At 32.9% G+C, this 14281-nt stretch overlaps 1 protein-coding gene across 1 annotated transcript in view; it reads left to right on the top strand.

Moving 5' to 3' along the window:
- Positions 1-13853, top strand: part of LOC114324569 (protein bric-a-brac 1-like) — a 544677-nt gene extending 530824 nt beyond the window's left edge. Inside the window, exons 5-7 of the mRNA XM_028272432.2 lie at positions 2509-2775; positions 2834-3020; positions 4492-13853. Of these exons, the coding sequence (XP_028128233.2) occupies positions 2509-2775; positions 2834-3020; positions 4492-4667 (630 nt within the window). The 3' untranslated portion in view covers positions 4668-13853. The remainder of the gene's footprint in view (positions 1-2508; positions 2776-2833; positions 3021-4491) is intronic.
- The last annotated feature ends 428 nt before the right edge of the window (positions 13854-14281 follow it).

Below are 14281 nucleotides of genomic sequence, written 5' to 3'. Positions count from 1 at the left end.
ATGTCAAGGACCTTATAAGAGTGGGTAAAGAATGCTATATTTTTACATAACATACATAACATAACATAATCGATGATCCTCTTATACCGTAAGGTGTCGAGGTGTCTCCTTTACTCGTTATTCTCTGCGAACTTACGCCACTTTTTTCGGTCCCTAGCTAATTCTTTGGCTTCCTGCCACAATTTTCCTGTATTCTGCAATATTTCTATCACACTGGTATTCCACGTTTTCCTTGATCGGCCTCTCCTGTTTTTCCCCTATCGGCCTCGCTTCCCATGTCATTTTAACCTGTCTGTCGTCGTTCATTCTAAATAAGTGACCAGTCCATTTTAATTTATTTTCATGAATTTTTTCCTTTAATGATTTTACTTTTAATTCTCTTCTAATATCTTCGCTTCGTCTTTTATCGGTTCTCCTAGCTCCCACGAGTTTTCTTAAATACCTCATTTCCGCGGCTTGCAATCTCTTTTCCTGCCTGTTTTAAATATTATCATTTTGGTTTTCTTTGTTATTTCTTTTTTATTTAGGAAGTTTTTATATGGCGAATGATATGTTCTTGTGGCTGTTTTTATCCTATTTCCAATTTCGTCTTCTTGTGTCCCTTTCTTATTTAAAATTATTCCAAGGTATTTAAATGTATCTACCTGTTCTATTTTTTGCCTTTGATTTCAATATTTAGGTTGACATCTTTCTTGGATATTGCCATTACTTTTGTTTTTTCCATATTAATTATTAGATTGTAATTTTTTAATTCTGCCTCCCAGATTCTTATGTTCTCCTCCAAAGCTCTTTAAGTTCTTGCCACAATAACAATATCATCTGCAAATACACAGGCTTCGATTTTTATTTGTTGTAGGTTTCTGTATCCTATGGTATATTTTTTTTATTTTTGGCCAGCACTTTTTAATTACTTCGTCTATTACACAAATAAACAGTAGCGGGCTCAATACCCCTCCTTGTCTGACTCCGGCGTTATTCGTAAATTTGCTGGAAATAAGATTGCCTGTTCTTACCTGATTTATGGTATTGCAATACAAACTCTGGATTGTGGTTATCAGTTCCATATCTACTTCCTTATTTGTCAAGCTTTGCCATATTTTTAACACAATGTAAATACGTAAACTGTATGTAATTTCGGGGTCATGTCATGTGAAACTACTAGCAATATGAACTTCCACAATAGGTTTTACAAGTAAAAGTTTACGAGAAAAGGACCAGGAAATAGACAATAGACGAATGTTCTGATTTCAAAATTTGACACCTTTGTTTGATATGGCAATCGCACAATATATCATACAGTCAATAAAATGTGAATTTCTATGATAGTTGCCAACATTCGGAACGAATAGGCACCCTCTGGATAAGAAGTCTTGAATGCGCATGACAAGATTATCTTCATCTGCTGAGCGATTAATGGCATTTGAGTTTAGGTTGCGAAACGAAATGTCTTACAGATATTGCAGTTATTGTATGCATTTAGTTTCATTGTCTAGAGTCTACGTACAGTCGGAAAAATGAAAGAATACCCATGAACGATCACATCAATCACATATTATTCAGATTATTAATAAGCTATCTCTCTTGTTTGTTATTTATGAAAAAAAAACAGCAAATACAAAATATGTGATTGATGTGATCGGTTATGGGTATTCTTTCATTTTTCCGACTGTAGTAATTGTTTTGTTACAAATTTGTGGAGTACTGAATTTAACACGATCTATAATCAGTATAACTTATTTCGATTTCATATAAATATTTCAGTTTAAATACTTATCTCGTTTCCTCGGTCGAACATCTGCTGCTAAGACTAATGATATTGTTTAGTTGGTTGTGTGACTTTGGCGTTAGGCCTGGATCCCGCGTCCAAAAAAAATTATTAATAGCAAACTGAACATTTGTTAATAGCTTAACGGTGTCTAGTCGGACAAACTTTGATGTATGAGAACACTGGAACAGGGGAAGTTTAAATTGTGAAACGTGATTTTAATTGTGGAACGTGTCATCCTGTCAAATTTATGATTGTGGAAACTAGCAGGTTGTTTTTAAGACTTTTCCATTATTTTCCTGTGTTTAAATATGGCACCCCAGCTTCACGAGTCCAAGCTTTTCAACGTCCACTGACCATTGGTCTCAATTTTTGTGAAATTTTGTGAATAACTTGGTTCTTTCTAGATATCCCGTTCACCTGAGTTTTGGTGCTTTTATAAATATGACGATGTCTTCGTTCCTATTTTGCAGTTCATTTTCTTAATTGACCGTTACCTAGTTTTATTAGGCCTGTTATTTTTTTGTCTTCAACCAGTAGTCTGTCATCGGTATAGGCCACAAGTTAGACTTCGATATTGTTATTATACCTTCTGTTGCGGCAGACCATTCTTATTGCTCCTTCTATCGTGACATTAAATACCGAAGTTCACAGTTCACACTTGTACTCTTGTATATGTTACCTTAATATTTGTACTTTATATCTGACATCTACATAATAACATATATTTTATGGTATTTCAGGACGGCGTAACTATTTCCAATTATCAAAACCAGAATTCCTGCAGCAATGGCTCTGACCCGAACGTATCCCCTGGAGCAGCAGCGGCTGCTGCCGTAGCAGCTGTAGCCCAAGGTCTTAGACAGCAAATGTGCAGCATGGTTGCTGCGGCACACAACCAAAGTACAGCACACGACACCAATCCTGTAGCTAGTTTGGTAAACTCTTTAGCACTAGCAGGACATTGCGGCAATATGTCAATGCCTCCCAGTAATGGAGCTCCTCCAATGGTAAATTTAGTCAACGGATTAGGATTTTTACCAGATCTAATATTTTGAAATTTTACAGAGTTTGAGTCACTTAGCATCAATGAGAAATATGGGCAGCCCAGCAGGTAGTATTCAAGATTTAAGGATAAGTCCAGCAGAATCAGCCATGGAAAGTCCGATTTCCTCGCCGTTGGGCTTGACGGTATCGAGCTCGATGGAACCTTCGATTAATATGAATATAGGAAACAGTATGGACGTTGGAATAGGTAAATTAAAAATATTGTTAATGTCATTGCAAAATCAATAAAAAGGGAAATTATTCCTTTTTTTTTTAATTATCTAAATAAGAGATGTTAAACATTTTAAAATTTGAAGTTCTTCATGCGATAAAATTAGCCAAAATCGAGAAAGCAACTAGACCAGATAATATTCCACCAGAACTATTAAAAATGATACAAGAAGACGACATCAGTGCTCTAATTAAACTTGGAGAGAGACCTATTAAAAAGCTTATTAATTAAAAAACTATTAAAATAAGAAAAATTTCGTACCTAGGTCAATTCTAGAAGAGACCGAGATAGTTAAACTTAAAGAGAGACCTGTTAAAAAATTTTATTAAAAAACTATTAAAATAAGAAAAATTTCGTACCTAGGTCAATTCTAGAAGAGACCAAGATGCATTCAGCTTATCATAAAAGGTTAAATCGATTGCCGCAGAAGAATTGAAAGAAAGCACATGCCATGGCTCAAGAATATTTGCGATTGGACAGGAATACACAATGCTGAACAACAATTCCCATTAGCTGAAAACTCTCAACAACTCGCCAATGTAATTGCCAACGTTAGGGAGATTTAATGATTCCATGACATCTCGTAACACGACAGTTCGTAACCGGACAAATGGTAACGGACAATTCGTAACAGCTACAATTCGTAACGGCGACACTTCGTAACGGCGCGGCGACAGTTCGTAACTATACAAATTCGTAACGGACAATTCGTAACGTCCAAATTGAATTATTCGGTTTATTTTTGTTAACGTGGGAACTAACTGTTATTACAGTTATAAATGAAATTATGTTTATCAGTTTAACGAATCAGTATCAGGATAAACATTTTTAAGGCATTTAATAAGGTTATTATAATCTTTCCTTTGCAAAATGTTTACATAGAAAGTTGGGAATGTCTAAAGACGGTTGTCGGCTTTACGAATTACTTCATTATTCCTTTGTCTAGGTATATGCAAATTTAAGAAACAATAAGAGGGATAAACTTTTAAAAATATTGTTAAAAGTTTTTATGTATTTAAATATTTGTTTTTGTTTAAAGACTTTTAATATATTCTGAAACACGAAATATAAAATGTGTTAAACATGTGTATCCCGGTACTGATTCGTTAAATTGTTAAACATAATTTCAATTATAACTGTAATAACAGTTTCCACGTTTAAAAAAATAAACAGAATAATTCCATTTTGACGTTACGAATTGTCCGTTACGAATTTGTATAGTTACGAACTGTCGCTGTTACGAACTGTCGCCGTTACGAGTTGTCCGTTACCACTTTTCTGGTTACGAATTGTCGCGTTACGAGATGTCTGGTCACGGATTTAATATGACATCAAGAAAAAAAAAGAATATACCTAGGAACATAAATTCCAACAATATGTGTATTTAACATTATTTTGTATTTTTGTGTACGTTTGAGTCAGGTTTCATCATATTATAATATTTCAGGTGTATCGGGAATGACCTATAAGCCCGCCAGAGCATTCACATCACCTCGTCCAGAGAATCTCTTCCAAGAAGATATTGACGATTTGGTCAAGCCAATGCATACTTCCACACCGCACCCTAAAGACACAATGGCGACGATCAAAATGGAACCCTTAGCAGAATGTCGTGGCGAATGAACATACGCGATACTACAACTGTAATGTGATAAATTTATTATTAGTTCTGAAGGGACTTTAAGAACCCGACACTTTATTTATATTGTTGAGAAAAATGGAAATTTTAGTGTGTAGTATATTTTGGACAATTTTATATAATTTATCTAGAAGCCAAAGTTTCGGCCAGTTTCTATAAAAAAGACTGTTGTGTATATGTATACTATTGTTCTAAATTCAAAATTAGCATAAATTTATTTTAATAATTATGGTGTCTTCTTATTTTTGTTGTTTTTAATCCCAGAATAATCTAAATAATACAAAAATTACCAGTATACGATTGTATAAAAGTTCCTGTGGATATAAGTGTAAATTGGTATATAACCGTTATAACTTTGGTATATAACCGTTTCTTGTAGTAACAGTAAGGTCCCAATATGAAGGAGACTATGGAAAAGTGATTGGCAGAAAGAAATAGAAATATTGATTATTTATGATTTTTTATTGAATTTATTATTTCCTTCTATATTTTAGTTTCTATTTCTTCTATATCTTTAGAGCAGTGCCCGATCATTTTCTTTTTATCTTCCTCTTTACTTCTCAATTTCTTTTTGAATTTCACTCTATCTCTCCTGAACTTCTAGAACTACTTACTTCAAAGCTATGAGATGCCCTCGAAATTTTTTGTTTGGGTCGATTCAGTATTAAACAATCTCAACTATACATAATGGCTCGTATCAATAAAAATGATGATGTAGTTTATACTCCAAATGTTGGAGTATATATATACTCCATATACTCTTATGTACTGTGAGTAGAAACTCATCACATCACAATATTTTTATTCCTATGAAATAGAGTATAAACTTATACTTTATGCTCGTACATACTCATGAGAATATACTCGTGAGTTTATACTCCGTTTTTATTCATACCACTGATTGTATTGATATTATGTAATGTGGTTATATTTTTCAGTTTTACTCTGTCACTTAATAGAGAATCTGCCAGTTGTAACCATTTCTTAACCAAGACCCTGTTGCATAAAATTTCTTCTATTATTTTTTATCTTTGGTTTTCTTTCTATTATCTTTCTGTTATACCTTCAAATTTTTATCCTTTCATCTTCTGGGTTATGGTTTATATTTTGTTTGTTTAATGAACACACCTCTTTCCTTGCACCTCAACTACCTTTTGCTATATCTATTTCACCCCTTTTCACCTATTGTACCTCTTTGTCGTTACTTTTTCTACTTTATTGTCTTTCCATTGGATCTTTAATATAAACCAGATATTTTTTTCTGCTATATTTCATATAGATCTGCTTGACCTGTTGTACTGCAAAAATAAACTCTATTATATTTTCGGCTAAATTGGAATAGTTCCCGGGAGTTGTAGGCTATTGATTATGTACTTTAGAAAAGAACTACAACGTTACCGGAGTTTCATTGTTTCATATGGTCAATGGACCTCTAAATATGAAAAAACCGCGAAGTGCTACCATTTAAAGGGGTGCGTTTTCGAGAAAGGGGTGAATTAGTCCCTAGGCACAGGGTGCATTAGGGTGAGTTCTTCTATACACTTTTGGTACAAACACGTCTACAGAAAAATTGCTCCTGAATAAATTTACTATCGAAATATCACCTTTTAAAGTCAAAAATATTTTTTTTACAAAAGTATATTAAAAAAAAGCAAAAAAACTTTTTCCACGGGGATATACGTATAGGCATTGCTTCACAGCAATTAAATTTCTCATAACGTTTTTTCTTGTACATTTAGGTACCTACATAGTATGTTACCGGCCAAACCTAGGCCTAGGCCAAACTATAAGTACACCATTGTAAAGTAAAAAATAAGGTTTTTTTTTATTGCACAATGTGTAATAACTAAATGTACAAGAAAAAAGTTGTAATGAAAAAATAATCGTAAAAAGTATCAAATATCATTAAAAGTATAAAATTTTTAAAAAACATCACTAGATGTTGTTATAGTCGTACAACCTTCACATTAAAGGTAATTGACTTCTCTTCCTACTAAATGTACTATTGCATAGACCTAGAAATGCGTAGAAAAATGTTTGCGAAATAATGGGAAAAATGTTCCAAAAATGCTGTAAGCGGCAAACTTTGAAAAATCTTATTTCGGAAACTATAACTCCTAGAGACTTCTACCAAGCGACATTGTAAAGGGGAAGGATGGAATTTTTTTTTGTTCTGTGAAGCAATAACTATTCCTATATACCCGTGGAAAAAAGTGGTGGGGCAAAAAACAAAAGTGGTTTCTGTCGCGTTTTTTTGGTTTTTTTAATATATTTCGTAAATAAAAATATTTTTCACCTTAAAAGATGATATTTCGATAGCAAATTTAACTTGGAACAATTTTTCTCAAGACGTGTTTGTACCAAAAGTTCATTGAACTCACCCTAATTCACCCTGTGCCTAGGGACTAATTCACCCCTTTCTCAAAAACGCACCCTTTTAAATGATGGTACTCCACGGTTTTTTCATATTTAGAGGTCCACTGGCCATATGAAACAATAAAATCTCTTAGTTTAGCTCTCTTATTTTGAACATACATAATCAATAGCCTGTTGGCTGTACCTATACCATTTAGTTAAAAAACTTTAGCACCGAAGTAAAAAACTTCTATTGCTATTGGTATAAGTATTTAATTAAATAAAAAATTTAAATTACAATTTGAAATGGATTACAATAACTGTTCAGATCAATCGTTTTCGGACAATCTTCGGTGAACTTTGAAGTAATTTCGCTAATAACCGCAAAACCAAACAGTGGTTAAATCGTTGACTGCATACTTAAAAGTATTAAATTAAACAATACGAAGTCGATTAAAATGGATAAAACTATTAGAGAACTCCATGTGTCCCTACTCTAAATAGCAATTGCATCTGTATTAGACTGCAATAGCCTGCCAAACTATATACCAATTTACTAAATTTAAGCAATTCAATAAGATTAAGGTATACACAGTAAACAATAATTTTTAAATCATTATCGAAATCATTTGTGGTAAAGACAACATTATATAGAAGACACTCGTCTGATTTACACTCGGGAAAATAATTTTATCAACATTCCCCCATTCGCTAGACGACAATCTGTTTTTGGGATTTGCGCACGATATATTGTTCATATCTTATTAAGAAAAGAAAAGATCTGTATCATTATGTGCTTCGAGATGTCCATGAAAACGACATTGGTGTATTTCAAATTATAATAACGAGAGCATTGTTGGCAATAATAATCATACTAAACTTGATTTGAATCAATCTGTGTTAATTGCAAATTTCATTAATTCGCGTATTTTTCGCATCAAAAACGTGATTTAGGTTAAAATTATGAAATAAAGGAATATGTTCCTCCATTTCTTGTTATTGGTTTAGACTTATTCTATAATTCATTATATACTTTACAGCTCTAGCTACAGGTTTCATTTTTGTTAGGCTCGACTTTCTTCATTCATGTTTTCTTGCTTTATCTAAAATTAATAATTGTTTTCTTTCTATTTAGTACTTTCCTTATCATAAACCGCCAATAGGGTCGTGTACCTATTACCAAAACAATTTTGTGAATTAAACAAACGCTGTATTGTGTACCCAACCCAAATGTTTTTGTTGATGTTCAATAATCCATTCAACGAACTCTCTTCGCTGTGCGTGATCATTACGCTTCATTTCTTGTGTCAGTTGAACTTTGTAAGCATGGAGATGCAGATCTTCAGTGAGCATATGCTAAACAGAGCTTCTTGAAATTTGAAATTCTTGTCCATGAGACCAAATTGATGTTCCTGAACTTTTACCGACACTGTCACGCATTGATTTGATATTGACCTTTGAACGGCTGGTTTTGGATGATCAATGTATTAGCATCACCAATTTATCCAGTCTCCCTGAATTTTTTATTGAGTCTACATACAGTTGAGTCCGCGAGTCTTTACCCATGCGTCATCATTTAAAGCATACGAAATAAGTCAGAAATCTATTTCACGCTACAAGTGACAGAAAGTGGCTACTGTTCCGATTGCGGGTTTTATTATAAAATTTGACGTTATCAAATATATAGAATGTCAAATGTAAGTTTTGCTTCAAAATTTTTGTGCAGAATTACAGCTACATTTGAAGTAGCTTAATGATTTTTTTTTATTATTGAGTAATAAATAAATAAACAATTTATAAAAAAAATCAATAACATATTTTATTTTTGTTATTTTATTCACTTTGACGGAAACCTAAACACAATCATTTCTTTGCTGTGTGAATGACGTTAGCTTTGTATGTTTTAAATATTAATTGCCAAAATATAATTACTTTCAAAGCCCAATATAAAATTAGTTGTGAAAACAACTGTTTGTGTAATATAAAGAAACTTCAAAACGCAAAAATTCGACTAAAACCGCAAAAAATTCAACTGACTGACAGCCACAAAACTAAACGAAGCAGAAACGTCAAACAAATTGTGCTTAAAATATGAAAACATACCGAATCGTCTTTTTTTTACCTATCTCTTTTCAATGCACTGATTCTAGATGGTTCATTAAAATAATATGTGTTGTTACTTAATAACAAACGGCAGCTGGTTTGTCATGAGTTTCATGCGTGGAAGAGAATGATGCTAGATAAAAAGTATGTGTTTTATCTCGCCAGGTATTAATGACGCACGGGTAAAGACTCGCGGACTCGACTGTATATTTTGTACGAAATTTTCGAACTCTGGTAGTCAAACTCTCATTACTTTTAAATTATTGTTCAACAATAGGGCTTTTCATTCACAGTCATTTGTTTCGAGCTTCTGTCATGTGTCACATAATATTAATATATCTACGTCGTACGTTATTGGTATTACCAATGATACAAACCGAAGACGTATGACGTAGATATATTAATATTATGTGACACATGACAGAAGCTCGAAACAAATGACAATTGATGAAAAGCCCTATAAAAACATCTTGTTCTGACGTGTAACGGTCCAATTTTACTAACACTAAACTGTCAACTGTCAAAACTTTTTTTGTTGCTCTCACTTTACTGCACAATTGGCACACAAATTCAGATCTTGCGTGCATTTTGGGACATTACATGCTAAGTAAAACATCTTAACTGCCGCTAAAATACTGATCAACATAAACATATGTTTGTATTACATTCACCAAAAATTGTTTGTCGCTATTACCATTTTGGTAATTACCATTAATACCAAAAAAATCAATAGAAAAATGCAATCGGGCTCTACTGCAATTAAAACGCTATACTAGCGTATTTTTCTGATTTATCTGAACCCCTTGTTCATTGTTTTTGTATTATCCCATGGTAATAGCAATAATTTCAGTAAAAAATGACTTCGATATTAGTAAATGAAAAACAATCTTACTACTTTTTTAAAACAAAAAGAAAGAATTCGAGATATAACAAAGTATAAAACACAGAATAATTACTCACATCTTTCGCTGGGGTCATCATCTCCGACTCAATCTGTAAGGTATCATTTGATTCATAGGCGTAACCAGGGGGGTTTTGGGGGTTATAACCCCCCCCCCCATTGGGATGTACTTTGAGCTCTATACGCTTAACACCATATCCCTCAGAGACCTTCTAGTAGTTGTAACCCCCCACCTTAGGATTATCCTGGTTACGCCTATGATTGTATGATTTGATTGGATTACATGTAAGTAGTGCAAAACTATTACTGCTAATCCTTGTTTCATTCATATCAACTTAGTTTTAATCTACATTGGTTTTTGTATATATTGTTTTGCTTTCAATTTGTTCCTTCTTGAGTTTGTATCTACATATTATTAAGTTTCATTTATTAAATCTTTTTATCTGTATCCACTTTCTTCTCGTTTGAAGTTTAAAACAAGATTATTAAAAGTATCTTCTTGGTTTGATCGGCTATATTAGCGTCTTAATGAAAATTAATTATTATCCAGAAAATTATTTTTTTCAAATCGATTGTGAAAATATGGCCAAATTTATTTTAGCTCAATAAAAACAATACTCATTTTTAAAATAATAAATTCAATTTTAATATATTTGTTGTTATATTCCTAATAATGAATATAATTAGAAGGTGATATCATTTTGATATCAGTTATTATGTGAACTAAATCTACTAAAATTAATAATAGGTACTTAAGAATAATAGTTTCCATGGAAGTCACTTGTACAAGATTCCTGAAATAAAAAAGTTTTCGGGAAAGCTTTATCAAATTAACTTTGTTGTTCCCTTGTACAACTTGTTTCCCTACACCAAAGTGTACCCCCAGAAACTTCGCCTCAGTTGCACATTGTGATAGAGCAGTGTGTCCAATATCAGTGTTATTTCTGAAATTAACACCTTGTGATTTCTAGTTGTTCAAAGAGAGACGGTTAGTTAAAAACCAATTGAATAAGTTTTCTTCAGGTGTTTGGCAATCAAGAGTGTCAAATTCAGAAGGGTGATAGCTTACATATAAAGTAGTGTCATCAGCAAATAAATCGGTGTTAACTGCGGTATCTTAAGAGTATACCACGTCACTAATGTAAATACTGAGCCTTGAGTGATACCAACCTCAGGAATCACAATGGTTGAAGTGAACATACTCAGTGATCACGATTTGACAAATAAGAATCAATAGGGCTCTTCATCGATTCATCGAATCAATAGGGCTTCTGTCATATGTTGTATAATCTGTGTATAATATAAATATACACGGATTATACGACATATGACAGAAGCTCGAAACAAATGACTGTGAATGAAAAGCCCTATTAGAAATCAATATATCTCGAGTAAAATTTCAGTCTATGATTAAGGCCACAGTTTACAACTTCTAAACTGGTTTCCACTGCATTAACAGTAGTATTTAAGAATATATTGGAAAATTCAATGATCAGTTAAAACAGAAACTCTACAAGGAGAAGAGTAATAATTGTCACAGATGAGCTGATCTGTTTTTACAGTTTTTTTGGAACCGGACATAAAAGTTTTATAGGAAAACCTTTAAAAGGCTTTAAAAGACAGGAAATGGGGACTAGAGATCAACATAGGAAAAACCAAATATATGAATATCGGTGGAACGCAGCAGCTCATGATACTATAAGGAGGAGAAACAATCAGTAAATGTAACGAATATAAATACCTGGGTATGAAAATCACGAATGATGAAACACTGGACGAAGCCATTAAAGAACGAAACTCAGGGTAGGAAAGCAATTGCGCTCCTAAACTCAGTACTCTGGGATAAGCAGATAAACAACCAAAACAAGAAAAATATCTATAACGCCGTAGTGAAAAGCATTATAACATAGAGCTGCGAAGTATGGCCTCTGAAGGAAAAATCAAAATGAATGTTAGAGGTCACCGAAATGGATTTCTGGAGAAGAGCTGCAGGAAGATCAAGAAGAGAACATGTCGCCAATGAACGAATACGAGAAATAATGAAGGTCACACATAGAATAAATGACGAAATCAACGAAATACAACTGCGATGGTTTGGTCACGTACAAATAATGCATGAAGACAGAATCCCAAAACAAGTACAAAACTGAAAACCGCAAGGTAGAAGAAGAAGAGGTAGAAAGGGTAGCAGGAAAGGTTGGCAGGCAGAAATAAACATAGCCATGGATGAAAGAGGTCTGCAACCTAGATCAATGTGCGGACAGAGAGGAATGGCGAATGGGTATCGGAAGACGGAGAACGTTGTAAACCGATAATATACATAAAAGCTTTCATAATTTCCCCCAACTTAGTGTTACTAATCCTTGATCCATTTTCTATATAATTGCAGTTTTAGAGCGGAGAGATGAACTGGTGAAAAATAAAAAACTAAAAAAATTTTCTCTTAAATTTTATTTTTTTTATGTCGTTCCAAAATATTTGTATGATATTTATTGTTTACAAATGCCAATGCAGAGTACTGGTTATACTCACCTGTTGTTTCATGGCTATATAAATAAACATGTACAAAAGTAAGTTATTAATAATTAATAGTATATATAAAGAATTATATATTATGTGTATTAACGACATAAACGCATATGCGAACAAAAGGAACTGTAGAGTTAGTTTTTGTTAAGGCTATATTCAATCAGTAAACATTATTGTCAGTACATCTAAAAAAAGGAAGGCTACATGAACCATTTAGTCCAGGAGCCAGGGCTGTTTCATGGCCCATCAAAGTCCACCAAGTTTCAAATTTTATTTTTTTATGTATTTTGACCCGCTGAATTAGAATTTCAAACTTGCATTTGCGTCGGAAGTAACTAGATTTTTTATAAACAATTTAACTGTGTAAACTCATAAACTAATAAATATAAATTAATTTTTATAACATGCAATTTATTTGTTTTAGTAAACGTATACATAGCGCGCCGATCAGCGCCGTGCGCTTGCGCGCAACACGTACGTACCTATTATTGGACGTATTAAATACGTACAGATTAGTACGTATTTTCAACTTTTGTCGGTTTTTCAACGAACACTTTAATGGTTTGGAATACGTATTTGGACGGGTTCCCGAAATGTTTGTTGGTTTTGGCGAGTCTGAGTTGAATACCCACTTGTTAGTAACGGGAGTGGTCGAAAGGAAATATTATCAAACTTATTGATGCTTACCCTAGAAAATCCTTATTGTGGGATCTTCAACATAAGGACCATTTAAAGAAACAACTTAAAGCTGTCTGAAGGAAAATAGAAGTTGTAATAAATATAAATGCGGACTAATGTAAAAAAAAGGTGATTTTAATTTTGTCTTCAACATTGTTGAGAAATTATTGTGAGAAATACAAAATGAGATTTACTATTTTATTTGGGAATAAGCCACAATTTGAGTTTGAAATCAAGTTTCGATTTCTACTTCGGAAATAATTTAATTTTATCTGACTTAATCACATTGACCGTTCAGACAAATATTTTACATTTTAAAGTAGATGACTTTTATTAAAATTATATTGCTAATATTTATGAGCTGCTGAGCTGCGTTCCTGGGGTGACTTTATTGGAAGATAGTTCATTCGATTACTTGAAATCAACTTTAACTTGAGAACATCCGACAGTCAGATGAAAATAAATCAGAAGAAGAAAATCAGAGAATATCAGAAAAATCATGGCATGTGATTTGTCTCTAAAAAGACACCACATGCAATGATTATAGTTAAATTCTGATGTTCGTGATCCCGTAGTAAATAACGAGGAAAAAACAAAAAAAAAACACATGATACCATCCCGACATGGTAAACATTTGGTCTTACATTTAGTTTACTCGCAAAATCAACACCATACGTTTGAAATATTTTAAAAGATATTTTTAGTATGTATTTGAAACATCAAATAAACATGATTAAAACTTAGATTGTGGCTTATTCCCACATAAAATAGTAAATTGCATAAAATGTCACAAAAAATAGCTTCAGAACAATATCAAAATAATATATGTAGTAGAGGTACAGACATGATTAACTACAATTACTAAATGTTTGTAAGTCTCCTTTGGATCGCGGAAGGTTCGCCAAAGTGAAAAATTTCAACAAACATTAACCGCGCCACGAACGAGCGGCGCACACACAGCGCTAAGTGTGCGTCGCGCATATCTATACGCAAGTTTAAATAGTTCATTTTGGTAAACTTTGATACAGTAAT

This window comes from Diabrotica virgifera, chromosome 7, assembly GCF_917563875.1.
Source record: "Diabrotica virgifera virgifera chromosome 7, PGI_DIABVI_V3a".
NCBI classification, from domain to species: Eukaryota; Metazoa; Arthropoda; class Insecta; order Coleoptera; family Chrysomelidae; genus Diabrotica; species Diabrotica virgifera.
The sequence above is the reverse complement of the archived record's forward strand: the minus strand, read 5'-3'. Positions and strand labels throughout refer to the sequence as shown.